Genomic DNA, 23,684 nt, shown 5'->3' with positions numbered 1-23,684 from the left:
CATACATACTTACATACATATATATATATATATATTAAACAGGATTTTGTCACACGAACTAAGTATCTAATTGCAGTAAGCATCAGGAAGAGAGTAAAGCGATTCTTTAATTTGTACTATAATTGACAGAACAATCCGAAGCTGGTACAAATGAGAGTCAAGTCTACGATAATCATACACAAAAACTACTGGCATCATTCCTTTGAGTTAGGTTTAGGCGATTTTCGAGGATAATATGGAGACGCCGGAGGACCATTTGGGCTTGACAAGCTCCTTACGGGCTGTCCGTTTCTCGGCATGAATACTGCCTGCGTTCTGATGCCGTTCTTATAACTCGAGTGGGACCTTGAACGAGCTGCTTGTATGGTTTGGAAGTGGTAGGAAGAACTGGCCATATCCTTGAGGTTTGGTAGAGGCTTTAGGGCTTCCACAACTTCACTCATCATTGGTCTAGCTTTCGGGTCACGACTGAGGCAGTGGGCGGCAAGCTGGACTGCTTTTTGTGCACCTTTAATCGAAAAATGACCTTCAAGACGGGGGTCAATTAACTGGAATAACCTCCTCTTGTCGCCAAAGAGTTGTCTCGCCCACTGCACAAGATTGTGCTCCCCATTTGGTCTATTTTTGTCCATGGATCTTCTGCCGTTTAACATTTCGAGCAGGACTACTCCAAAACTATAGACATCGCTCTTTGATGTCAAATGTCCTAAAGCAAAAAGCCATGTTAGAACTTAGTAATTCTAGCACACGATTAAGCATACTACATAATAAAAAATATAAATAACTAAAAAGATTACAAAAGTAGATGGCCTAAGTATGCAATTACTTATCAGAAGCCAAAACCCGATAAAATGCTAAGTACTTATGTTTTATCCTATCTCTTTGCATATTCGATGGAGTTGACTTTATAGAACTTGCAAAACTATTAAATGCTGAAGATGATTGTTATCAGACTCACCAGTCATCACATACTCTGGGGCTGCATAACCATAGGTTCCCATGACTCGCGTCGAAACATGAGTTTTATCACCCTCAGGACCATCTTTCGCAAGTCCAAAATCCGAAAGCTTGGCATTGTAATCCTAAAATAACACATTCCATTTTCAGAAGAGAATAGGATTAGGGAAAGAAATGTAGTTGATGCTCAGTTATTGTCACTCACTGCATCTAATAGGATATTAGATGTTTTGAAGTCACGGTATATGACCGGTTTTTGAACTTCTTCATGAAGAAAGGCAAGACCCTTTGCAGCACCGAGTGCAATTCTCATTCTAATAGACCACGGAAGAGGCAGGGACCCTGCTTGTTACCAAAGATCAATAGGCAACCATTAACAACACAGAACAACACAAATTCAACAGCTAGTTTCAATATACATGCAATTATCAAAGAATGTGAAGGGACCGGTTGCTTACTTCTGAAGAGGTGGTTTTCCAAACTTCCCCTAGGCAAAAACTCATAGACCAACAACCTCTGATCATCTTCAATCGAGTAGCCAATCAATTTTACCAAATTAGGATGGATGAGATCACCAAGAAAATAAATTTCAGCCTGAAATATAATGAAAAAAAAGGATTTAGATACAATTTAAACCGAAAAGGAGAGTTGCCTGTAGTCTAAGAGGTAAGTTAAAAAGCAGTTATAATCGTAAAGTTGAGGGATAGTGAAGCCATACAAGCCATTCTTTGTGACCCTGAAGTCCATCATGGTTGAGGGTCTTAACTGCAACCGTCAGCCCGGTACCAGGTTTCACAGGAGCAGTTCCATTCTCCTCAACCCAACCTTTAAATACACAACCAAATCCACCCTCACCAAGAAGACTCTCCGGTCTGAAGTTTCTAGTCGCCAACTTAAGTTCATTAAATGTGAATTTTCGGAGCTGAGAAGCAACCTTCAGTTCCTCACTAAAATAGGGCGTGGATGTAGTACTTCCGGCATTACTAGTAGTTGTAGATGACCCTCCACGAGTAAGTTCTCGATCTCTACTTTTCTCATTTGACGATTTAGTTTCCGCTGGTTACACAAGGTCCAACACACTTAAGTGTATGATACATATATAGGGACCAGGATCCTCTCCTAATCTAAGGATGAGGATCCTCATGACCAAGGGATGCCATTAGATGAAAATCCAACGGCTATAAACAGGGGGATCCCTTTAAAGTTATAATAATTATAACCGTTGGATTTTCATCCAACAGCCCACATCCTTGGTCATGAGGATCCTCATCCTTAGATTAGGAGAGGATCCTGATCGTAGTATGCACTTGAATCAAATAAGATGTTGGTATTGTTTGGAATTTCATAAAAATGCCAGACACAAAAAATAAACCGTAAATCGATTTCAAACTATTAGACTCAACCATATATAAACCGTAAATCCATTCCCCTCTCTGTAAATTAGAGTAGTTTACAATATCGCCTTCAAACCATTCATCTTCTGAACATTCATCACCTAAACAAAGTTAGACACTTCCCTAAAACCTATGATGTTACATGCCCTCTTTAATTAATTTAGCAGACCCAACAAAATAATCATCCGAAAAGGAAAAATGGCAACCAAAAAACACAATCCCCACCTCAGAAATTAATGTTTCTCAGCAAGAAATTGCCTAAAAAGGAAAAGGGCAGTGAAGAATTTACCATAAGAAACACTAGTTCCAGTGATGGAGCTATCAACTTTGGATCTTGAAGGCATGCAGGTCCCAAACCTGAGCTTAACCCAACACCCAGTCTCCTCCACCGCATCATCCTTCTTCTTCCTCCCCTTCGATTTGCTACTTTTATCCCAACTCTCCACCTTGCTAGGATTAACCACCAAACCCATCTCCTCAAACTCTCTCTAGATTCAGATTCTCATGTCTCAGACACCCAGAAATTTCAAAACTCACAGAAAGTCCATTGCAACCCACCAACCAGCAAACCAAAAGCGACCAGAAGAGCTACAAAAATCTCTGAAATTTCACAAAAAAATGTGACGTGAAGCAGGAGGATCGAACAGTGGTTCAAAAACACAGAGAACCCACCAATCTGCAACCCCAAAACGCTACAAAATCTCTGAAATTTTCACAAAGAATGCGACTTGAAGCAAAGATTGAGCAGCCGCATGCTCGAAAAATTGAATCCGACCCAGTTGGTCAAAAAGGATAGACAAAGAGAGTGATGAGAGAGAGAAAGGGAGAGAGGGGAACAGAGGGCGTGAAAAGAGAGGCTCTGCTGCTTAAGAAAGAGGGAAAGTTTTCCAAAAATGGTGGGGCAGGTCGGGCGAGGTTTGAAACAGAGGAGATGGGCAGGTCGGGCGAGGTTTGAAACAGAGGAGATGGGCAGGTCGGGCATGAGAGAGAAAGGAAGAGAAAGGAGAAAGCTTTCACACTGCTCCACGACACTGGCTTTGGCATATTCCCAACGTCAAATCAAAAGCTTGTCATGCTACATGAATTTTTATTTTATTTTTTTGCCTAATTATTTCTGCTTTTTATTTTTTATTTTTTATTTTTTGGAATCATGAACATTTTTTTGGACATCTGGGAAAATCGGACTGCAGATTTATCCAATAATGCTACAAGATAGAGTCTTACGATTTTTAGAATTTTCAATTCTTTGTTTAATTTTAATATTGGGGAAGTGTAGTCTACACAAGAAAATGTGCAATATATATTGTTATTATATGATATGATTTACATAACCTGTTAAATTCGATAATCGTAGATAACTGTCTCATGATTAAACAACTTTAATTTTAATTAACTAAACGACCATATTTTTAATTTACTTTTTACAGTGACAACCTTTTAAAGTGATTTATAAACGGTTCTGATTATAAACACGAACTACTATAAATCGACGACTAATAATTTTGAGAATAAACACATACTCATATTTTGAGTGGTCAATTATTACTCATATCATAAGCATATTTTGTAGGCCACTTAAATGCTAGAAATGTACGAAGAGTTTTTTTTATTCAATCGATATTCTAATCTAATCTAAACCACGTAAAAAGGAAACAAACTCGGCATACCAAAAAGGATGCAAAATAAAAGACAACAATAATATTCTGATTTATATTGGGTACAAGAGAAGCTATACAGAGTTGCAACCAAACTTTCGAGGCTTAGGTAGCTCACACCTTACACTCCTTGCACAAACCAGCAATGTGCATTCACCAGTAAGCCATTGTCAACCTGAACAATTTGGATTTTGGGTCATCCCCTTCACGTTTCGAGCCAAGTCACGGTTCCCGCGATCAAATACTTGCTTGGAAGCTCACCCGCCGACGGTGCAAGGTATGTAATTGTCTTCCTGTAAAATGTCACGTACTGGGTTAGATCAACCAAAACCAGAAGCAAAAAGTGCTTCTACCAAGTTGTTTACTGTAGCTCAGAATTCAAACCTCTGAATGTCGACGTCTGTGACAAAGACAAACCCAGCAACATTACTGCAAAACAAAACGAAAAAGTAAAAACTTAAAGACTACAGACTATGAATCCACTTTTGTATGTGGAGTTCAAATGAAAGTGAACAAAACTGATCCATGTCATACTTTACTGAATCATTATCTATTTCTCTATCAGATAAATCTTTACAAGTTACCTAGAAATAATTTGATCAGGCTCCTTGGCAAATGAAACAGCGAGAATGGTATGCAGCAAATCCCGGTTAATATTCACAGGCGCCAATCTTAGAGGGTCTGCAGCAGGCTCTGCACCAATTGGCAAAGCTGAACGTGGGGCCTGTGGCCCGCCACCAATTCGAAAGACAGAAAAGTCACTAAAGTTTGCGATGTTAGAATGTGGGCTCAGATCATTTGCAAGGCCATAGAAATATTCCTGTTGGAAATATCAGCGTGCATGAGTCTTTTCTTGAAGAAGAACAAATAACACAAGGATTAAATGGAAACATATTGCTTGAACTTGTTCATAAAAGATGACACTTACCCTTATCCTATGACTCCTGGATTTTTGACGGAATTTGGCATTCCTGGATACAACACCCCCAGATTTTTGAAGTTTTACAACGTCCACACCAGGCTTGTTCTTTAGCACATTTCTGATCATGCTCCAAAGTTTTTCCTGAGAATTTAAAAGAAATATATGTACTGTCATCAAAGCCTACATATGAAACCAGTTTGTTTAAACATTAAATGTTTTTCAAGCAAGGATGCATTGTGCTAACCAATACGAACTTTCTGACAGAGTCGAGCAACAAAAGAAGAGAGGGGGGGAAGGGGGGGGGGATTTGGAAAAGCTTAAGGTATAACCATAATTTGAAAAGAAACTCAAACTAGAGGGATGTACCTGTCCCAGAACTAAGACAACATTGGCATTGAATGTATCAATTGCATGCAGAAGCAACTGCAAGAAAGATAAAAAATAGAAACTATCAAACACGAATTTAAATACATGACATTAAGACAACCATTTCAATTTTAAATCACCATCCCTGTAGTGCAGACAGCCTAGAAATTACCTCGTAGCCTTGACCTTCTATCCATCCCATGGTATTGATCACCATTCCAGAAGCTCGAGATTCAGCATTCCCAGAAATTTGTCTCTCGACCACTTGAGAAAGCTCCTTCACAAGCACTTTGTATAAATCTACATTATTACTGGATAAAAAATGGGTCTTTAAGGATTCATGACTTTCACTAAATTGGCAATACAAGAATCTTTCTTATATGTTAGTATCAGATATCAATACAAGATGTGAAATGATAGGTCTACAAATAACCATAAGAAAATGCCATAAATCAATTACCTAGGAGTTGTGTGCCCATAGAAATAAACGAGAGGAATATCAAGAGGAATTCCTTCAACCGGATCAATAGGCATTTCAATTGGAGTAGCGGCAATGCACCCCGGAATTGTTATAGCTCCCTGTCCAATATCCAAGTCGACAAAAGTAGGTTTCCATCCCTTCTTAGCTGCCCAACTAAGAAGCATTTTCGACAAGGTACTTTTCCCAGAATCCGTCGGTCCCACAACAATCACTCTTGGGCCCTAACCACAAAGAAGCTTATAAGCCACAAACAGATATTCACTTATCAAGGATTACAACAATCCTAGGTAACATACACCTGAAAATGGACTTGCATTACTATGCAGTCAATGCGCTTGAGCCACAAGCTTATTTCAATCATTCATAAAAAAATTAGAGTCGGGCATCAAACACTTTCGTCCACTAAAGAATGACACTAATTAGAACATTTTCAATGTTTTGCATTTGTCTGCTCCCAACATACAAGTGAACAAGTATACTTTTATTCACTGAAGAATGACACTAATTAGAACACATCGAAAATTTTGCACTAATTTTCCCTGACATACAAGTGAAAAAGTAGTACCTGAGAATTGGGGTCATCCGGTGGCAAGGGTTTAGCGCGGTGTCTCCGTTCTTCCAGTACGGCGTGCACATTCACATAACTGATATTTGGGGTCTGAAAAATCAAACATTGGAATCAGTCACCATTCACATTCTCATTAGTGACAGATGCATCCGGAGCAAAAAGTAAAAAACGCAAAGCAGATAACAAGCACATGAAATACCTCATCAGCAGTGTAATCGGTTTCAGTACTGCCATCCATCTCAATTGTTGCTCCATTCCAAGTAAAAACCTTCAGCAATCAAAACCCACAACACAAATGCAATTCAAAACCTTCAACAATCAAAACCCACAACACAAATGCAACTCAAAATCTTTAACAATCAAAACCCACAATGCAAATTCAAGAAAAACGTCAACTTTGTAATGTAAATTTGGGAAAACCAATAGAGGAAGAAGGTTACAGCAAATTTGAGCCTGGGAGGGAAGGTGAGCCAGAAATCAGGGGGGAGCTCGGTGCCGAAGATCTCAGCGGTGCCGTTGAGCAGTCGGAGTTTGAGAGGGGCGTCGTTGCCGACTTCGATTCTGAGCTCGCTCTCTCGGTCCAGTTTCACCTGCCTTGCTCCGCCGCCGTGCGCCATCTTCTTCTGCTGGCTTCGCTCTCGGTATTCCAGTTGGGGGTTTATGCAGGACGAGTACAAGACTGGCGCTTTGTCTTCGATTGGGATTTCGAGGGGTTTTTACAGGGTGTAGCCCTCTGGGATTCGATTATAAAATTATGTTCGTTTTTATGTTAAATTATTTCGTTTGATTTAATTAATTCGATGTTAAAATTTTGAAAGATGTGTGATTCGATGTGTACAAATATGAATCTTTGTATTGATATGTATAGAAAAATACAATATATATATACACACACACATACACATACATACATAGTTAACTCAATCTGTATTAAGGTAGAAAATATATGTTGATTATAATTAATCAATTACAATACACAATAAAAATCAATCACGATGAAAAATTAGGTGTCAACGATTTTATTTTAAGGAAAACTAATGAAAAAAGTTTAAAATTTTTGAGTTTTAATGATAATGCCAAAATAAAAGATAAAGTGAATAGTACTCGGATTTACTTTTTAGTGTAAAAATGTGATTTTTTGTTAAAGTGAACAATATCGTTGGTTTTTTGTTAAAATTCCATTTATTCTAACAATGTGTGTGAAAATTAGCTTTCAAATTAAAAACAAAATAATTTTTAAAGGAACCCTTAATTTCTTCTTCCCACCACCCTTCCTCCACTTTTGTTGATCTTTCTTCTCCATCCATTCTTAACAAAAGATTGAAACATAAAAACGAAATGGTTCCCTAATGGGTTCTAGGATGTCTGAAATTTGTATGGCCTCAAACATAGGCCAAAACATTGAATAAATTGGGAGCATTCAAGAGACTTGTAGCTCAAGTGATTAAGAGTATTTATTCTATATTTTAAGATCGTAAATTCAATTCCTTAGCCTCTAATGTCGTTCATATACAAAATATGAATGTCTACCATATACGTAATCTAACTTCTAATTAAGCTATTATTAATTAAGTGTGAATTAAGTTTCATTTATATGTTTTGATCGAATTGAAACCAATTACAAAATGAAAATAGCAAGATGAATTGGTTATCTTAATTCGTTATGACTCACTTTTTTAATGGGACAGTAAGTAGATGAATTGGTGTAAGTTATGACTCACTTTTTTAACGATCTAAACTGTATATATCTTAATTCGTTATTCATAGATCATCTTTACAAAAAATTAGACAAATTTAAATTAAGACATTTATTTGTAATAATGACTACAGTTCTACAAAGAAAGACTAAAATGACTGTCACTTAATCTAACAATCATATGATTCCAGATTTGGATAATATTTTATAGAAATAATTTTTTTTTAGAAATTCTTTAAAAGACAGACAGTAGAATCGATGAAATATATTATGACGAGAGTCCTAAAAAATGTGATCCCGATCATTTTTTTTTAATGAAGTACAATTCCGCTAGACAATATAAACAAACAATTTATGACTTTCAACCACCACGAGATGCTCCAATGGTTTGGGAACGAATTTTATGCCCGTATTCACACAATATGTTTTGGGTTCGATTCCTGACTTACACGATTGTGTCCTAAAAGAAACTACACTGTCCCTGGGAGTTTTCGCGACTGTCGAGACAGTGAACTGCAGCGAAAGTTATCAATTGATCGCTTTTAAAAATGAAAAGAAAAAAAAAGGAAGTCATGACTTTCTAGGCTGCTTCTTGTGCTCTTCGACGAAAGTTCAATTATTCCAAGTTCAACTCCTTGGCACTTGTGTGTCAACTTCATGGAAAATTCTCGGCACTTTCACACATAGAATCACTTAAATACTCACAAACCCACCAAATCAAACCTCACTCGACCAAAAACTTGCACAGAATTGCAAAAATGTTGCCAACCTATGCTCACCAAAACCCCACACAAGTCCCAGACACTCCTCAAACACCAGACTTCGGCGACAGCTTTGCTTACTTCAACCTCACAGCCTGCTACCTCACCACAATGTACCGGGCGTACGTGGCCGGCGACTACCCGGCCCTCGCTTTCGTCGCCTTTGTCTACGTGGCCTACTGGGGTTTGGACAAGTGTCTGCAAGTGTCCAACCGGTTGCCACGTGGCAAGAAGTCAGTGAAGAAGGAGGCGTTGAGGTTAACCTATTGCGGGTTGACAAGTGGCATTCTGTTTGGGTTTGCTTGTCAGTTTAGGACGTTCATGCCCTTGGCTGCGGTGGTGCTCATGTATTTTGTTGCCATTGCCACCAGTTTGCTGCTCTTCTTTGTCTACTACATCGAACATAACCAAAACCGATGTTATGAAAAGATTAACAACAATTTGGACAATGTTTAATTATTTTCTTAATACCAAAATACATGAGTAATAAGTAATTTGCTTATGTATTACTAGCTTGAGTACTACTAATATCATATTCTCGAGTGATTGTACTTCTACAATTCAATTGAAATAAATTAATTGAAATGATCAGTCCTCGTGTGACTACCATTTGAGCTAATATCTAATCATGTTTTTTTCCTTTTTTTTTTCTCAAATAAAACTTCAATTAAGAAATTGAGAGAATTGTAAAATAATATTGGTTACAAATGGTGGTTAATCGTAGTACTTTTTTTTCCCTTTCAAAAGGAGGACAATTGATGGTAAGCTACAATTATCTATTTCTTTCGGATACAGAGAGGTTATAGTTAATCATGGTACTAGACACGATTCAATTTGGATTGGTTTTACAATTAATTCATTTGTTAAGTGGCTCAGTTAATTTGGTTTATGTGGCCAAAACGAGAGAGAAATAACCAAACCGAGCCACTATCAACCGGATTGGTTCATAAATTTAGCAATTTAGGACTAAGCCCAATTATATTTTAGCATCCTTTTTATTAAAAATTAAAAATTAATGAAAATGACTTGAAAACTTTTGAGTTTTAATAATAAGGACAAAATAAAAGGTAAAATGAATAGTACCAAGATTGACTTTTTAGTGTAAAAATGTGGTTTTTCGTTAAATTGAACAATACCGTAGACTTTTCATTAAAACTCCCTATTAAAAATCCCAATGCTTCATTAAAAACTACTTTGAAATTACTTTAGTATTATAGTCTAGCAATATTCTTTTTTACTTGTAAATGAGAGGTCTTAGGTTCAATTCTCCTCAAAGACGAATTTGAGGGGAGTTCGGCTAAATCACACAATAGGTAACCTAAGGGGAGGGGGAGTGCGGTTAAATCACACAATGGGTAATCTAATTTGGTATTGAATTTACCATCACTAGATTCGAACCTAAGACCTCTAACTTTTAAATGTAGAAGAATACTACCAAACCGTAGCCTAAGGGAAAGGAGAGTTGGGTTATATCACAAAATGGGTAACCTAATTTGGTATCGAATTTACCATCCACTATATTCGAACCTAAGATCTTTCACTTTTAAATGAAGAGGAATATTACTAAACCATATATTCGAACCTAAGATATCTCACTTTTAAAGATCTCTCACTTTTAAATGAAGAGGAATATTACCAAACCATAGAAAATACAAAAACGAATGGAGAAGTGGGGTATCGATCCCCATACCTCTCGCATGCTAAGCGAGCGCTCTACCATCTGAGCTACATCCCCGTGTTGGCAATTGTATCCTCTAACGTGAATTTTAAAGAGAATTTGGCAACTGGCGAGTTTGTTGAAGAAGTTGTTTTCACTTCGTCACTTCCACCACGCGAGTCCCCGCAGAGAGTGACCACAGGTGTTCGAAGATGTTGAGACGATTTGTGCTACAAGCTTCCGCCGCTCGCCGACGTCTTCCGAACTCCCACTTTCCTCCGCCGTATTCAGCTCCTTTAATTCCCAACCGTTCAGTTTCTTCAACATCTTATTCTTCTTCTTCCCAAACCCCACACAGTCCTTTCGTCGAACAGTTGGATGACAACCCTAACCAAACCACCACTCAACCCACCACCTCCATCGCCGTCGACCGCTCCGGCTTGTACAACCCACCCGGTACCACCACCAATCCATGATTTTCATTCACTAATTGGTTTTTCTCATTAATTTCATAATATTTGTAATTAATTTTTGTGGCAGAGCATTCCCATGAACCCACTTCGGACTCCGAGCTCGTCAAGCACCTCAAAGGAATCATCAAGGTTTGTTTTTTCTTCTATTTTCTCCGTTTTTTTGATTTAGGTTACCTGTAAATGTTGCAATTTGAGTGGCAATGTGGTTGTGAATGTGGGGTTTTGGTTAGTTCCGCGGCGGCCCAATCTCGGTTGCTGAGTTTATGGAGGAGGTTCTGACGAATCCGAAAGCCGGATTCTACATGAATCGAGATGTGTTCGGAGCTGGAGGTGATTTCATCACCTCCCCAGAAGTGAGCCAGATGTTTGGGGAGGTAAATTTATTGTTGTTGGATTGTTGATTACTCTGTTAATTTATCTTCTTGTTTGAATTTGATTGTTGAAGAGAAAATGTGTTTTGTTGTTTTCTCTGCTTGTTTGAATTTAGATGGTTGGTGTTTGGGCAATGTCACTGTGGGAGCAAATGGGACAGCCGGTTAGGGTGAACCTAGTTGAGCTAGGTCCGGGAAGAGGAACTCTCATGGCCGATCTTCTTCGAGTATGAACCAGTTTTGCTCATTGAACTTCTTTATTGTTATTGCTATAGAAATGGAAATACAGTAACTGCCGCTACTTTCTATGTTGTGTAGGGTGCGTCAAAACTTAAGAACTTCACTGAATCATTGCACGTGCACATGGTAGAGTGCAGTCCTACGTTGCAGAAACTTCAGCATCAGAAACTGGAATGTGTAGACGAAGAGGTTTCGGATGGCAAAAGGACTGTAAGCGCGTTGGCTAAAACTCCTGTGTCATGGCATGCCACATTGGAAGACGTTCCAACAGGATGTATGTAGTTGTGTTCTTATTTATGTTACAAGCAAGATGAGCTTATTTTTGTGTGTTTATATTGGAAATGAATGAATGGATGACGGCTAGTGCAACGACTGACTAGCTTTCTTGATTATCATGCCAGTGCCATCTATCATAATCGCCCACGAGTTTTATGATGCTTTACCAGTTCATCAATTTCAGGTTTGTGTGGTTCATTTCTGACCTACCTCTCCAATTGCTCATTCGATGATTATTCTTCTATTTTGTTTAACCAATTCTTAATCTTTTTTACTTACTGCAGAAAGCTGCTCGTGGCTGGTCTGAGAAAATGATTGATGTTGCAGAAGATTCAACGTAAGGATGGAAACTAGAATTGTCTCTTTTGCAGGTGCTTCCAAAAGAATTGTGTTATTTGATACTCATAAATATTGTTTAGGTTTCGTTTTGTTCTGTCTTCACAGCCTACACCAGCAACTCTTTATCTCGCAAAACGCTGCAAATGGGCTGGAAATGAAGAAATAGCAAAGCTTCAACATATTGAGGTTTGCCCCAAAGCAATGGAGTTGACTCAAACTATTGCCGAAAGAGTTGCTTCTGACGGAGGTGGAGCTCTTATAATTGATTATGGCCTCAATGGAGTAGTCTCCAATAGTCTGCAGGTCTGTTGCCTTTCCACATCTAATTTTGGTCGTCTTTTCAAGATGAGTTGTGTTCGTGTATACTGCTGATTGTTGTTCTAACTTCCGCGACACTTACTTTGTTGCAGGCAATTCGGAAACATAAATTTGTCAACATTCTGGATGATCCGGGCTCTGCTGATCTCAGTGCATATGTTGATTTTGCTTCCATTAGGCACTCTGCCGAGGAAATTTCAGGTACACTGTCTCATTAGTCTTTCCTCAAGTATTAATATTTCCATGGATTGGAGTCATGAAAAGGTTGAGGATATGTTTCTTCTAAACTTAATATTTCTGCAGGAGAGGTTTCTGTCCATGGCCCGATTACTCAGTCTCAGTTCCTTGGTTCTCTTGGGATAAATTTTCGGGCGGAAGCATTAACACAGAACTGTACAGAAGAACAGTTTGAGTCTTTGAGGAACGGATACTGGCAACTCGTCGGCGAAGGAGAGGCCCCCTTCTGGGAGGGGCCTGATGAAACGTCGCCCATCGGAATGGGCACCCGGTATTTGGCAATGGCCATTGTGAACAAGAAACAAGGTGTTCCTGTTCCATTTTAGTGGAACCTAAGAAAGAAAGATGTAGCATTTGGATGAGGTTTATTGCGCGTGCATTGGTTGAGGTTCTTTCATATTTTTGGTTTACAAATTAAATTGCATTTTGTAATGTTCTAAATAAAGTTTTATAGAAAGCGACTTCCGCACACTTTTTTTTTTCTTTTGCATTTATTTATGACGAAAGATAATTATAGACAAAAATTAACTTGCAAAGAACGTGAAAGATTAAAGTTCTGCTTAGCGTGTTTTAAGTCTCAACTCAACCTAGCATGAACTAGATGAAAGAGTGACTGAATGTACGGGCAAGTATCAAATGTACAACAATCTTCGTGCATATTATGCTCCGATCTATACTTAAAAAGTCAATACTGCCCAAACCGTTATTCATAGAGGGTAGAAACGAGATTGTATATTTTTGGGTATGGGTTTGGAAAAATTTACCCGATGGTTATCCACAACAGCAAAATATCCGAAATTTAATTTTCCGAAACTGAACCGTTTCGAGCGGTTTTTCGCGAAAATCGAGTTTGACGGGTTAAATTACCATCATAACTGGGCCTAAATTACCATCATAACTGGGCCCTTGACAATTTATATCTTGATTATCGTCCACTCAACATATGGTCGTTTGACATCGAGTCATAGTTGGAAGAAAGATCGCTCGATCGATCGAGAAAGAGAGAGAATGGGATCGTTTCTGTCAAGCTTAATCGGAGGAGCGCCGGCGGATGACTCCGACGCGTACGGGGAGGAGCCCGGGGTGACGTCGTTTCACTCGTCGGCCAGGTGGCAGCTTCACTTGAACTCCCACAAGGAATCCTCCCAGCTGGTACTTGCCCAATAATAATTTTTAGTTTTATTTTATTTTTTGGGTTTTGAAAATATCGAGAGATTAGGGATTCTGATTTGACTGTTTTATTGACTTAATCGTTGGAACTTTTTGGATTAATTGGGGAACGTGAAGCTGGTAATCGATTTCTCGGCGTCGTGGTGCGGGCCCTGCCGGTTCATTGAGCCGGCCATCCACGCCATGGCCGCCAAGTTCACCGACGTCCAGTTCGCCAAGATCGACGTCGATGAGCTCTCTGTAAGTCCCTCCAAACTTTGGCTTAATAAGATTGCTTTTGTAGCAAGTACTTCTGTTTATAAGTTTTAAGTGCTTATTTATAAAGCGCTTTTATAACCTAGAAGCCTTTTTTGAAATTGCTTTTAAATTAGCTAATAGGCACGCACCTAGCAACTTTTGGCAAGTTAGATAGTGTTCTCTTTTAGGAAGTGCTTCAAGTGCGGTTTCGAGATGCACTTGAATTTTTACTAAAATTTTCGATGTTCTTCTAGTATAAGCGCTTCCAGTAAAATGCCGTGCAGAAGTGCTTTATTGAGAAGCATTGTCAAGTAAAACGCACTTTCTGAAATCAGTCTCAAACAAGCAAAGGACCGTTTTTGCGTTTTGTTTCTGAAGTGGGTTTTCTTTTTGTTATGCAGGAAGTGGCGCAGGAGTTCGGAGTGCAGGCAATGCCGACGTTCGTGCTGTTGAAGAAAGGGAAGGAAGTTGATCGTGTGATCGGCGGGAAAAAGGACGAGCTCGAGAAGAAGGTCGAGAAATACCGCTCGCTCTAAGCTCACAGTTTGTGTTTTACATTTGCAGTTTGATTGGGACGAATTCTAATTAGGGAAGAAGGCCTTGCGTCTCTTGTTCTCTCTGTTTACATTGATGTTTTATGTGAAAGTTTCTAAATATCTACGCATAATGCTTCGAACACATTTTAGTCTGTTATTTTAACATTTATATACAATACTTATAATCCATTTGACATTTTCGTGGCAACGCGCCGGCTAAAACTACTAGTTGTACGCTACAGAGGGGAATCATATTCATTTCTCCGAGACTCGGAGACTCAGACAGTGTATGATTGCTGGATTGTGTCTATGTCCAGGTTCTTCAGCCTCACTACTGATTCCACACGGCCCTTAAGGGTCTGCAATTCCCTCAGCCTGCGAAAACATTCAAAAGTTTGTAATTTCGTATCTTGGCATGTAGAAAATTGTCACGGAATAAATACAATGTGTGTGTTGTACCTGGCAATTTCAGCTCGTCGTTTTGCCTCTTCAGCCATCTGATTGAGTTCTGTATAAGTAGTGCGATCGCTGAACATCGTGGCCTCCGGTGGGTGCAGTCCATGGAGGGTTCTCTGTGCATGTGCCCATTTAAGCTCCCTTTCTTCCTTCCCGAAATCCTTCTTCCTTGTGAAGGCGGTCTGCAAAAACACAGAATTCCATGACGAAAAGAACGAACAAGACTCAACAACGGCACCAACCAAACATGTTTACGCCATTGGACGACAGTAACACTAGATTGCGATTGCTATTCGTACCCTTTGCTCAATTACGAGATCCCAAGCTCGCCCGCTCAGGGCATATCGGATGAAGAACTTGATAAAATCGAGCGGGAAGTAGAAAATGAGGTTATACAGCCAAACCACGCCAGCCCACCCCCATCCAATTCCCTCAATCGCAGCGAAACTCCAATTGGCGTAGACAGCGATCAGCGTAGCAATCTGTTCCACAAAAAATTCAAGATTAGATGAATTAAGGGTGACCGCGCATAAGCAAAAGATGCAAGCAAAACGCAAATACTTCACTCACCAACTGAGCAATGACAAAAGCTGCTACAAGCAGCAGACCAGGACGCTCGACGAAAGACCAACTCCGCGCTCGCGTGACGAATATAAGGGCCTGGCTGATGGTACTCACTTGCAGGTAAACTACAGCGGCGAGCTTCCTATAGTCGTCCGCGTCCTTATGGTGAAGGCTCGAAACCCCAAAGGTACGCTGAAAACAACAAACACTAGTGTTAGCAAAGAAACTAAAGCCTAAGATGAACAAGAAACATCAAGTCTTACCGGAAAGAAGTTTGTATCGTATGCTGCCCAAAAGAAAATAACTGTCATCATAGCCAAGTAACCACCGAGGACAATTCCAGTTGTAAAGATCTCCGCCAGTTTCCAGCTGTCCGGCTGCGGAGATGGTTTCACTCTATCCTTTGATATCGTCATGATGGTGCCGTCGTTGAGAATAGCAATAATCAGCACCATGAAGGGCGGGAAGTCGAATTGCCATATGAGTGCCAGTAACATGAAACCAAGCTGTAACAGAAGAAATTCAGTAGACTCAACTCAAAGTCGATTTCAGAACCATTCAAGGACTACAATTGCAGCATTTTTCGTTTCGATCACTACGAAAAATTAAGAGATACAAATTAACTTACCACGATACGGATTGTAATGGAAACAGCATATATCTGCAACAAGAAGGAAACCGAATCATTTAATTTTTTCGACATGAGCTTGGATCGAGCAGACTCTACTATGTATGCAGTTGTATTGTGTTTCAGTACTAACCGTGTAATTTTTCATTCTCTGGAATATGGACCGACTAGTTAGCACGGCGCTGATGATGACGCTAAGGCCAGGTTCGGTGAGGACAATGTCTGAAGCACTACGAGCTGCGTCAGTTGCATCAGCAACAGCAATGCCGATATCAGCCTTTTTAAGAGCAGGAGCATCATTAACGCCGTCACCAGTCATTCCGCAAATATGCTTTCTGGCTTGCAATCGCTTCACAATTTCATACTTGTGCTCTGCAGGAAAGATGCAACGGGACTAAGCACGAAAAAAAGGGAAGAAATAAGCTCCAAAAATGCACACGAAGCATACAGTGTATTTGTTATAGTACCAGGGAATACACCAGCAAAACCATCAGCTTTTTCAATGAGTTCATCAACTGGCAGAGCGACAATCGACTCGTCTTTCTTCTGTCCTAACAGACTGGATGATGGATACATGTTGGTTCCCATGCCCAGGCGGCGCCCTGTCTCCTTCGCTATTGCCAGTTGATCACCTGGTAGCAATTTCAAATGGCAAGCACATGATATCCGGATCAATTCGATGAGAAAAAAAAATTACGAACTACAATTTGTAGACAATTATAAGTAAAAGTAAAGTGGTATTGAAGGAGATGCACCTGTAATCATCTTAACATTTACCCCAAGATTCAATGCCCTTCTAATTGTCTCTGCGCTATCATGCCTAGGTGGGTCGAACAGAGGCAAGAGGCCGATAAATTGCCAAGGCCCTCCTTGGCTCTCTTTCCTTCCCTCTGGAACTTCCTGCGCGTAAAAATGTTACAAGGGGGAGATTAGCTTTGAGAACACGAACTACAATATATGATAGAACAAGAACTGTGCAGGATTAATATTACCTGGTATGCTACTGCTAAGGATCGTAAACCTCGCTCCGCGAATTTATCAATCACGGTGTGAACTCTACGTTCTATCTCTGATTTATTGCGTACAAGGTTCAAAATCTAATCATCAAATCAGGTATGAATTACTACAATCAGCACTGAAACCATTGAGACCGACAAATAGTAGCTCATAAACATACCTGCTCCGGTGCACCCTTGCTGACACGATGCATTTTACCCTGATTATCAATGTATGTCAGAGCCGTTCGCTTATCTGTCGGGTTGAATGGAAGGAAGTGCACCTCTTGGATACCGGCTCTGGCCTATTTTGCAGTCCGAAAGAAGAAACAAGTGAGCATAACACAAAGAAAACAAATACGGTTCCACATATTTTGTGTTAAAGATTATACCTCTTTTGGATCAGCCAACATTCCAACAATAGCAGCATCTATTGCGTCTTGATTTTCCATTCGGGAGGCTCGAGCTGCCATTAGAACAACAGTATCTGCGTCCACCTCTTTAGCGAAGATCTAAACACCCAAGTTCGTTACAGGAATTAGAACAGCGTAGCACGATCAAGAAAGCTAAGAACCCTATCACAGCAACTAACCTCTACGAGATTCTTGTCAACCGAAAGCTTATTCAACGTCAGAGTTCCGGTTTTGTCACTGCAAAGGACATCCATGCCTGCCATCTCCTCAATTGCCGTCATTCTTTTAGTGATAGCCCCCTGCAATATTTATCTTGAGCTCCTATCAAGCCTTGATCATCTAAATCGACAAGCGAATAACATCTCTAAATTGTTATAAATTTATAACCGACCTGCTGAGATAAGCGATGGGAACCAATAGCCATTGTGACAGATAAAACCGTGGGCATAGCAATGGGAATTCCTCCGATGAGTAACACCAGCAGATTGTCAATTCCTGGGCGATATTTGCGGTGTTGAATTGGATACATAACTATGATCTCTACAATCATTCCCACCGCAATAGAACATATACAGAAATTCCCAATGGCAGTCAAGACCTACACAGCATAAAAACAGTAACAAATACAGATAAAAAACGCGAACTGAAATCTTCTACGGAAAAAATGTTCATACATTATAACTAGTATTATCTCAGTAAGTTCAACAGATTCCCTCATAAATTTCATACCCCATTCCGCCATTGAACTCTTCATCTTCGCATATGCTTACCTTTTGAAAGTGGCCTTGCTGATTTGTGCTATCCACAAGATGAGCTGCCTTGCCGAAAAAGGTATGAACACCTGTGGCAATCACCACTGCTTCAATCTCTCCCTGCTTGCATGTAGAACCTGAATACACGCTGTCGCCAGGGCTTTTCGTCACAGGAAGTGACTCGCCTGTAAGCGCGGACTGCAAAGACCAAATACAAGTACCTCCAGTCAGTCAAAGGAAACCTTAACTCAGCACACGGCGAACAATATGGTCGTAAAAGCACCTGATCAATTTTCAGTGCATCGCCGTCAAGTAGACGAGCATCAGCTGGAATAATGTCCCCAAGCTTAATACTGATTATATCACCGGGGACAAGAACGGAAGCATCCTCCTCGATCCACCTTCCATCTCGAAAAACCTGGCTTGAACGTTAATATGGTTGCTATAAACAGGGGTGCGCAAAAAAGAAATAAGGGTGCGGAAATCATTTCCCGTCTATTTTCGGCTAAATACCTTGGCTTTGGGGGCGAGACGGGCCATGAGAGCAGCAGCGGCATTTCCCGCGTTATTCTCTTCTATGAAACTTATAGTTGAGTTGATGATCAGCAGAGCAATGATGCCAATAAAATCTTGCCAATCCGGTGGCTTTCCCTACAAAATCAAAACCCAACAGGTTATAAGGTCCCAAATTCGATTTTCACTATCCCTCTCCCAATATCCTTTGTATCGAGAAAAAGAATTTGAAAAAAATAGTCAAAAATTATTTTGAATAAGCATGTGATTAATGAGGAAACACAGCCAGAAATATCATTTTTAGTTTGTTTCTTGCAAGGTAATGCTTCATGCCACAATCGGATTGCATGTGAGATATACGTTATAGTTCGAAAGTCACAAGTAGAAAATGCATAAGGAAAACCTAACCTTCAAAGTTTGTATGTGTTAACTCATACTTAATTGGTAGAACTATATATGATTGTTAATGGTAACCGCTAAACCCTAATGCCTTTTTACCGGGGATTCTCTAAACTGTTTGTTTTAATTATTTTTTTCAGTTTAAGTTCTTGCCGATTTAATTAACGTTTATTTCTTGTAATCTTTACTTTAATTCGCAATTTCATATCTTTCAAAATCTTGTGTTGAATAGCTAACTATGAATTAGTTTTAAATACAACTTATTCATATCAATTCTTATGGAGCACGACCTTGCTTGAGCTACCTATACTACGATTACCTTGTTCTCTTGAAAGTATTTTTAAGTGTTTTTAATCATATTTCCACAGGTGGTAGAAGTCCTATCATGTGTCTCACTCTCTACACCTCATAGATAAAATATACGGATAGCCGGTGATATGATATGACTCGACAAGATGATACATAAATATCTAAAAATTAGGATACGATACGTCATGAATGCGACAAGAAATATATAATTTAAAACGTATTTTAACATGAAAACATCCAATTTAAGTTCATTCAATTGTGATAGTTATATTCCTTGTTTTAATTAGGGGCAAGCTCTTTATACTCATCAACTTTCAAGTAAACTAAAGTATCCATGCTTCAGCACCCAAGTTCGAAGTGATTTTATTGGACTAGGTTAGAAGCTCGAATTAAAAAATGCACAAGAATATATTGAGGGGGAGCAAAAAGGTACTCACTCCTCCATTGGCAAGAGCTATGGCCATGATAGCTGCAGCTTCCATCACCCATGCGAGAGGGTTCCACATAAACCCCAAAAACTTCAAAACCTTACTTTCCTGCATAACCAACCCATCAATACAAATTAACTACTAGTTTAAAATTAACAATTAATTATATGTTCATGCAAAAAACATCAACAACCAAGCCTTATCCCGCCGAATAAGGTCGACTGTATAAATCCTAAAACGACACCTCGCTCAGTTTTTCCCGAGAAAAAACTAAATATAAAAAATCAGCACCTTCTTCTCCTCAAGCTTGTTGAACCCAAAAATGGCCAACCTCTGCTCAACAGCCTCAGATGTGAGCCCATGTTTGTTGCACCTCAAGGTCACATAAACTTCTTCAAGTGGCACGTGTTCCTGCAAATTGATAAAAAAAAAATCGAAATAATTAAAAAGTAAAAACCTACAAGGAAAAACAAGTCATTCTGCATAAGGTAGAACCAGCCAACCCAGATAACGAAAAATCCAGAAAATAAAAAACAAAAAAAGAAATTTGAGAAAACAGAGTGATGGTTTGCTCTGTTTTGGTACCAAATCGACAGCTTCCTTCAACACGGCGTCCAAATCGACAGCTTTCTCATCCATCTCTGCCTATCGATTCTTAGTTCCTCAGCAAGAATAATTAGCAGTCGATATTACACAATTACATATAAGAAAATAGTAAAGTTTGATGAAAGTTAACGCAAAACAGAGCACTCTGTTTAGTGTTTATGTTTTATACCCTCTCCTCTCTCTCTCTCTCTCTCCACTTTCTCTCTCCACTCTCTCTCTCCCCACTTTCTCTCTCTCCCTCTCTCTCTGTCTAGGATGTTTAAAGCGGTTAACCGTTCGTGGGAGATGAACAAAAGGATTATTTATCTGGTAATTGGTAAGCTCACACTGATTTTACTAGCTTTCTATTTATGTTCTTTTGATGTACTGTGGAATGAGTGTGGTCCTCGTGGTTGGTCCATACTAATATTTCAAGTCATTCGCGTACACGATTATTAATTTTTTCTTTCAGTTATGTAATTGTTTTGAGCACTTAGATGCTGATACATATTTAATTGTTAAATTTGATTCAACTGCTTATATTGAGCGACTGAATGCCCTTGAACTCAACTATAACACTCTTCCAAATCAATTACGTACAGTTATTTACAACTTGATAATATTAATACGTGATCGATTTGAAATAGAGTAAAGGTTAATTGTATTTTCCCTTTTTGGGTGAAATTAGATAGTAACGTATGCTGATGCCTATTTTCCTCTGTTTTCTTTGCTGGACGGTGAAGCTTGTAGCTATCAAAACCTAACGGTGCTGACGTGTTCGTACTGCCATGGATGGACCGGTGTAAGAATAAAGAAGCAGTTGAAATGATGGAAAGAAAGCTCCAAATTGTTCTGGAGAATTTTGACACTTTAATTTCTGAGTTGGACGTTGGACTTTTGGCTATGTAGGGATGGATTTGGATCCTTTTTGGGTCCAAGGTGAGGATCTTTCTTAATCTTATCAAGGAACGTAGAACGTTGAATAGAAATCCAACGGATGCAAATAGAGAATTCATTTAAAGATATAATAATTATAGCAGTTGGAAAATAACGGAACTAACACGTGGATTATACAATTACCATTTTGCCACTTTTCCAATTTTCTAGACAAGAACTGGTTCCGGGGACGCTGGTGATGGATGCGGTCGCGCCCGATAATATTTTTTTTTTAATAAATTTTGTAGAACTCGATCTGATCAAGGATTTCAACACGTGGACGTGCAGGATTGATTTGGCATCAACGAGTGGTAGTTGTTTGTCTGGCCAAGGAATACGAATTCAAGGCTCTGTGAGTTTGAAGCTGCGGCAAGTGGGTCATAAACGGAGTAGGATTCATTTATTGTTTAAAATAAATTCTCATTTTATTTGAACGATTACGATTAAATTATTTTAATATTTTATGTTAAATTTTTATAGAGAGAAAAACAAAAAGAAAAGTGAGAGAGGAAAGAGGAGGGAATTCTACTTCGGTTGTAAACGAAAAGACATGAATTTAGAATTTGTCATGTGTGATTTAGATACAAAAACACTAAAGCTTTTTCCCACTAGTGTGATTTAGATACAAACTTACTTTTTTCTTGTATTGACAACGAAACTATAATATAACGTTCATAGAGTATGAAATATTGTCGTGTATATTTGCAATTTAGGATATTTTATCTTAAAATTATGAATTAATGTAGCACTGTTTAACTTTTAATTGTTATTTTTCATTCTTTTCTCTTTCTCCCAAACGTGTTTGCATCTCGACTTCAAATAGTAAAATCTTGAATCGTCATTGTCCATACACATTACTTCACGTATTTTTATCATTCCTCGATTCGTTCTTTCTCCCGCATACTTTTCCTCTATCAAACGAGTTTTCACTTACCAAGGAAACTCAATTACGACAAGAAAAATGAAATCTTGTGGTTTGGACACTTTGGTGGATGCTCATCTTTATCGGATGCCGATGGTCCAATGTTGTATGTCCACATTCTTTGGTGCTTTTGTGGTAGTGTTGTGGCCTTTGGGTACGTGTTCTGATTAAATCCACAGTAGATAATACAATGACAATCCTACCCTCCACGTCCTTAGACCCCGGAATCATTGGAAATTGACAATGACAATCCTACCCTCCACGTCCTAAGACCACGGAATCATCGGAAATTGACACAACAATAAATAATCTGTCATGAGAGATTTAGCGAGATCACAATTCTATCTTTCTATTCCTCTCTTTTGCTGTTCTTCTAAGCATACTGTGCAGAACGAGAAAAAGAATGCAAGAAGCTTCGCAAGAAGGTTCCCATGCGCATGGAATATAAAACCAAAATTTACTGATGCCAGAAGGTTCGCAAGAAGTTTGTAGCCAACCGATAGATGCAGTTCTTGCACTCGAGATCCTGTGTTGAACACTCATCCATCACCAAATATGAATTGTAGGTTTCCTATTATCACTTGTAAAGAAGCCTTTTTAGTTAAAGTAGTTCATAAAATTGGTAAAACTCCTTACTGTATCACTCATCCATTCCCCATCATAAACAATTTTGATCATTCCATGAAAAACTCGTTAAGGAAGGGATTGTTTGATAAAAATACCCTTAAAAAGGTAGTTACGTGGTCTTTCACGTGGCAATTTGACGAAGATATTGACAAATTTTTCATCAAATGACCAAAATAATTAACAGCGAATAAACTCATGGATCACTTTTATCGATTTTCACTATTAGAGAGTAAAATAAGGAGTCTTAATAATCTCAGTCCATTTTAGCTGAAAGAATCTGCAACGAAAGAGATCCTTTTCGTGTTACTTTTGCCGTTTATATGATTAGCCAGTGGAATGCAAAATCATGCGGTTATTGGTAGGCACAAAGTAAAGCTATTGTGATCGTTGCCACCATAATCCATAAGATAGCGACCTCCATAGTCTCCCCACCTTAATTTGTCACAACGCTTTATTCCACGAAAAGATTAACCAAATCTCTTTTTAGCTAATATTCTGGTAGA

The 23,684-nt window shown here is 39.0% G+C and overlaps 5 protein-coding genes and 1 non-coding gene across 6 annotated transcripts; 2 read left to right on the top strand and 4 right to left on the bottom strand.

The window, feature by feature from the left end:
- Positions 1-89: 89 nt before the first annotated feature.
- Positions 90-3,278, bottom strand: LOC103928500 (serine/threonine-protein kinase PBL34). The gene is made up of 6 exons (XM_009337547.3): positions 2,641-3,278; positions 1,676-2,013; positions 1,416-1,551; positions 1,163-1,299; positions 959-1,082; positions 90-706 (listed from the first exon to the last, which is right to left on the bottom strand). The coding sequence occupies exons 1-6, from the start codon at positions 2,822-2,824 to the stop codon at positions 195-197; spliced, it is 1,431 nt and encodes a 476-aa protein (XP_009335822.1). The 5' UTR covers positions 2,825-3,278; the 3' UTR covers positions 90-194.
- Positions 3,279-4,034: 756 nt separating this feature from the next.
- Positions 4,035-7,157, bottom strand: LOC103928499 (protein CLP1 homolog). Its single transcript, XM_048578956.1, has 10 exons — positions 6,784-7,157; positions 6,543-6,611; positions 6,341-6,433; positions 5,755-5,996; positions 5,467-5,605; positions 5,295-5,351; positions 4,935-5,069; positions 4,591-4,826; positions 4,391-4,435; positions 4,035-4,299 (listed from the first exon to the last, which is right to left on the bottom strand). Exons 1-10 carry the CDS (start codon positions 6,958-6,960, stop codon positions 4,212-4,214), a joined length of 1,281 nt encoding a protein of 426 aa, XP_048434913.1. The 5' UTR covers positions 6,961-7,157; the 3' UTR covers positions 4,035-4,211.
- A 3,305-nt stretch (positions 7,158-10,462) lies between these two features.
- Positions 10,463-10,535, bottom strand: TRNAA-AGC. The gene has a single exon. It is a non-coding gene; the product is annotated as a tRNA-Ala (tRNA).
- Positions 10,536-10,657: 122 nt separating this feature from the next.
- On the top strand, positions 10,658-13,190 carry LOC103928498 (protein arginine methyltransferase NDUFAF7, mitochondrial). The gene is made up of 10 exons (XM_009337545.3): positions 10,658-10,913; positions 10,998-11,059; positions 11,161-11,304; positions 11,418-11,528; positions 11,620-11,815; positions 11,943-12,001; positions 12,102-12,154; positions 12,237-12,459; positions 12,567-12,675; positions 12,778-13,190. Exons 1-10 carry the CDS (start codon positions 10,670-10,672, stop codon positions 13,035-13,037), a joined length of 1,461 nt encoding a protein of 486 aa, XP_009335820.2. The 5' UTR covers positions 10,658-10,669; the 3' UTR covers positions 13,038-13,190.
- Positions 13,191-13,700: 510 nt separating this feature from the next.
- Positions 13,701-14,843, top strand: LOC103928496 (thioredoxin H2). The gene is made up of 3 exons (XM_009337542.3): positions 13,701-13,863; positions 13,999-14,121; positions 14,520-14,843. Exons 1-3 carry the CDS (start codon positions 13,720-13,722, stop codon positions 14,652-14,654), a joined length of 402 nt encoding a protein of 133 aa, XP_009335817.2. The 5' UTR covers positions 13,701-13,719; the 3' UTR covers positions 14,655-14,843.
- On the bottom strand, positions 14,786-21,043 carry LOC103928497 (plasma membrane ATPase 1). The gene is made up of 20 exons (XM_009337544.3): positions 20,697-21,043; positions 20,403-20,522; positions 20,121-20,219; positions 18,976-19,113; positions 18,746-18,880; positions 18,481-18,660; positions 18,102-18,308; positions 17,890-18,009; positions 17,690-17,809; positions 17,480-17,602; positions 17,295-17,399; positions 17,058-17,202; positions 16,770-16,934; positions 16,436-16,674; positions 16,303-16,335; positions 15,938-16,180; positions 15,681-15,866; positions 15,410-15,592; positions 15,114-15,292; positions 14,786-15,029 (listed from the first exon to the last, which is right to left on the bottom strand). Exons 1-20 carry the CDS (start codon positions 20,748-20,750, stop codon positions 14,933-14,935), a joined length of 2,871 nt encoding a protein of 956 aa, XP_009335819.2. The 5' UTR covers positions 20,751-21,043; the 3' UTR covers positions 14,786-14,932.
- Between the last annotated feature and the right edge of the window lie 2,641 nt (positions 21,044-23,684).

The sequence above is a fragment of a genome, unplaced genomic scaffold (genome assembly GCF_019419815.1).
Source record: "Pyrus x bretschneideri cultivar Hongxiangsu unplaced genomic scaffold, Pyrus_bretschneideri_v1 Contig13, whole genome shotgun sequence".
Classification (NCBI taxonomy): domain Eukaryota; kingdom Viridiplantae; phylum Streptophyta; class Magnoliopsida; order Rosales; family Rosaceae; genus Pyrus; species Pyrus x bretschneideri.
This window is presented reverse-complemented; position numbering and strand designations above follow the sequence as displayed.

What these genes read in the sequence shown, in the direction of transcription:
- LOC103928500 (XM_009337547.3), bottom strand. Translation starts at nt 2,824, where the DNA reads ATGGGTTTGGTGGTTAATCCTAGCAAGGTGGAGAGTTGGGATAAAAGT. An exon ending in TGGAACTAGTGTTTCTTATG is followed by an intron (nt 2,014 to 2,640) that starts GTAAATTCTTCA and finishes TTGTGTAACCAG; the next exon opens with CGGAAACTAAATCGTCAAAT. An exon ending in CTAATATCCTATTAGATGCA is followed by an intron (nt 1,083 to 1,162) that starts GTGAGTGACAAT and finishes GTGTTATTTTAG; the next exon opens with GATTACAATGCCAAGCTTTC.
- LOC103928499 (XM_048578956.1), bottom strand. Translation starts at nt 6,960, where the DNA reads ATGGCGCACGGCGGCGGAGCAAGGCAGGTGAAACTGGACCGAGAGAGC. An exon ending in TTGTCTTAGTTCTGGGACAG is followed by an intron (nt 5,070 to 5,294) that starts GTACATCCCTCT and finishes TTAAATTCTCAG; the next exon opens with GAAAAACTTTGGAGCATGAT. An exon ending in CCAGGAGTCATAGGATAAGG is followed by an intron (nt 4,827 to 4,934) that starts GTAAGTGTCATC and finishes TATTTCCAACAG; the next exon opens with GAATATTTCTATGGCCTTGC.
- LOC103928498 (XM_009337545.3), top strand. Translation starts at nt 10,670, where the DNA reads ATGTTGAGACGATTTGTGCTACAAGCTTCCGCCGCTCGCCGACGTCTT. An exon ending in GGAAGACGTTCCAACAGGAT is followed by an intron (nt 11,816 to 11,942) that starts GTATGTAGTTGT and finishes TTATCATGCCAG; the next exon opens with TGCCATCTATCATAATCGCC. An exon ending in TACCAGTTCATCAATTTCAG is followed by an intron (nt 12,002 to 12,101) that starts GTTTGTGTGGTT and finishes TACTTACTGCAG; the next exon opens with AAAGCTGCTCGTGGCTGGTC.
- LOC103928496 (XM_009337542.3), top strand. Translation starts at nt 13,720, where the DNA reads ATGGGATCGTTTCTGTCAAGCTTAATCGGAGGAGCGCCGGCGGATGAC. An exon ending in ACAAGGAATCCTCCCAGCTG is followed by an intron (nt 13,864 to 13,998) that starts GTACTTGCCCAA and finishes GGGAACGTGAAG; the next exon opens with CTGGTAATCGATTTCTCGGC. An exon ending in TCGACGTCGATGAGCTCTCT is followed by an intron (nt 14,122 to 14,519) that starts GTAAGTCCCTCC and finishes TTTGTTATGCAG; the next exon opens with GAAGTGGCGCAGGAGTTCGG.
- LOC103928497 (XM_009337544.3), bottom strand. Translation starts at nt 20,750, where the DNA reads ATGGATGAGAAAGCTGTCGATTTGGACGCCGTGTTGAAGGAAGCTGTC. An exon ending in TTTTGCTGGTGTATTCCCTG is followed by an intron (nt 16,675 to 16,769) that starts GTACTATAACAA and finishes TCTTTCCTGCAG; the next exon opens with AGCACAAGTATGAAATTGTG. An exon ending in ATCTCGTAATTGAGCAAAGG is followed by an intron (nt 15,293 to 15,409) that starts GTACGAATAGCA and finishes GTGTTTTTGCAG; the next exon opens with ACCGCCTTCACAAGGAAGAA.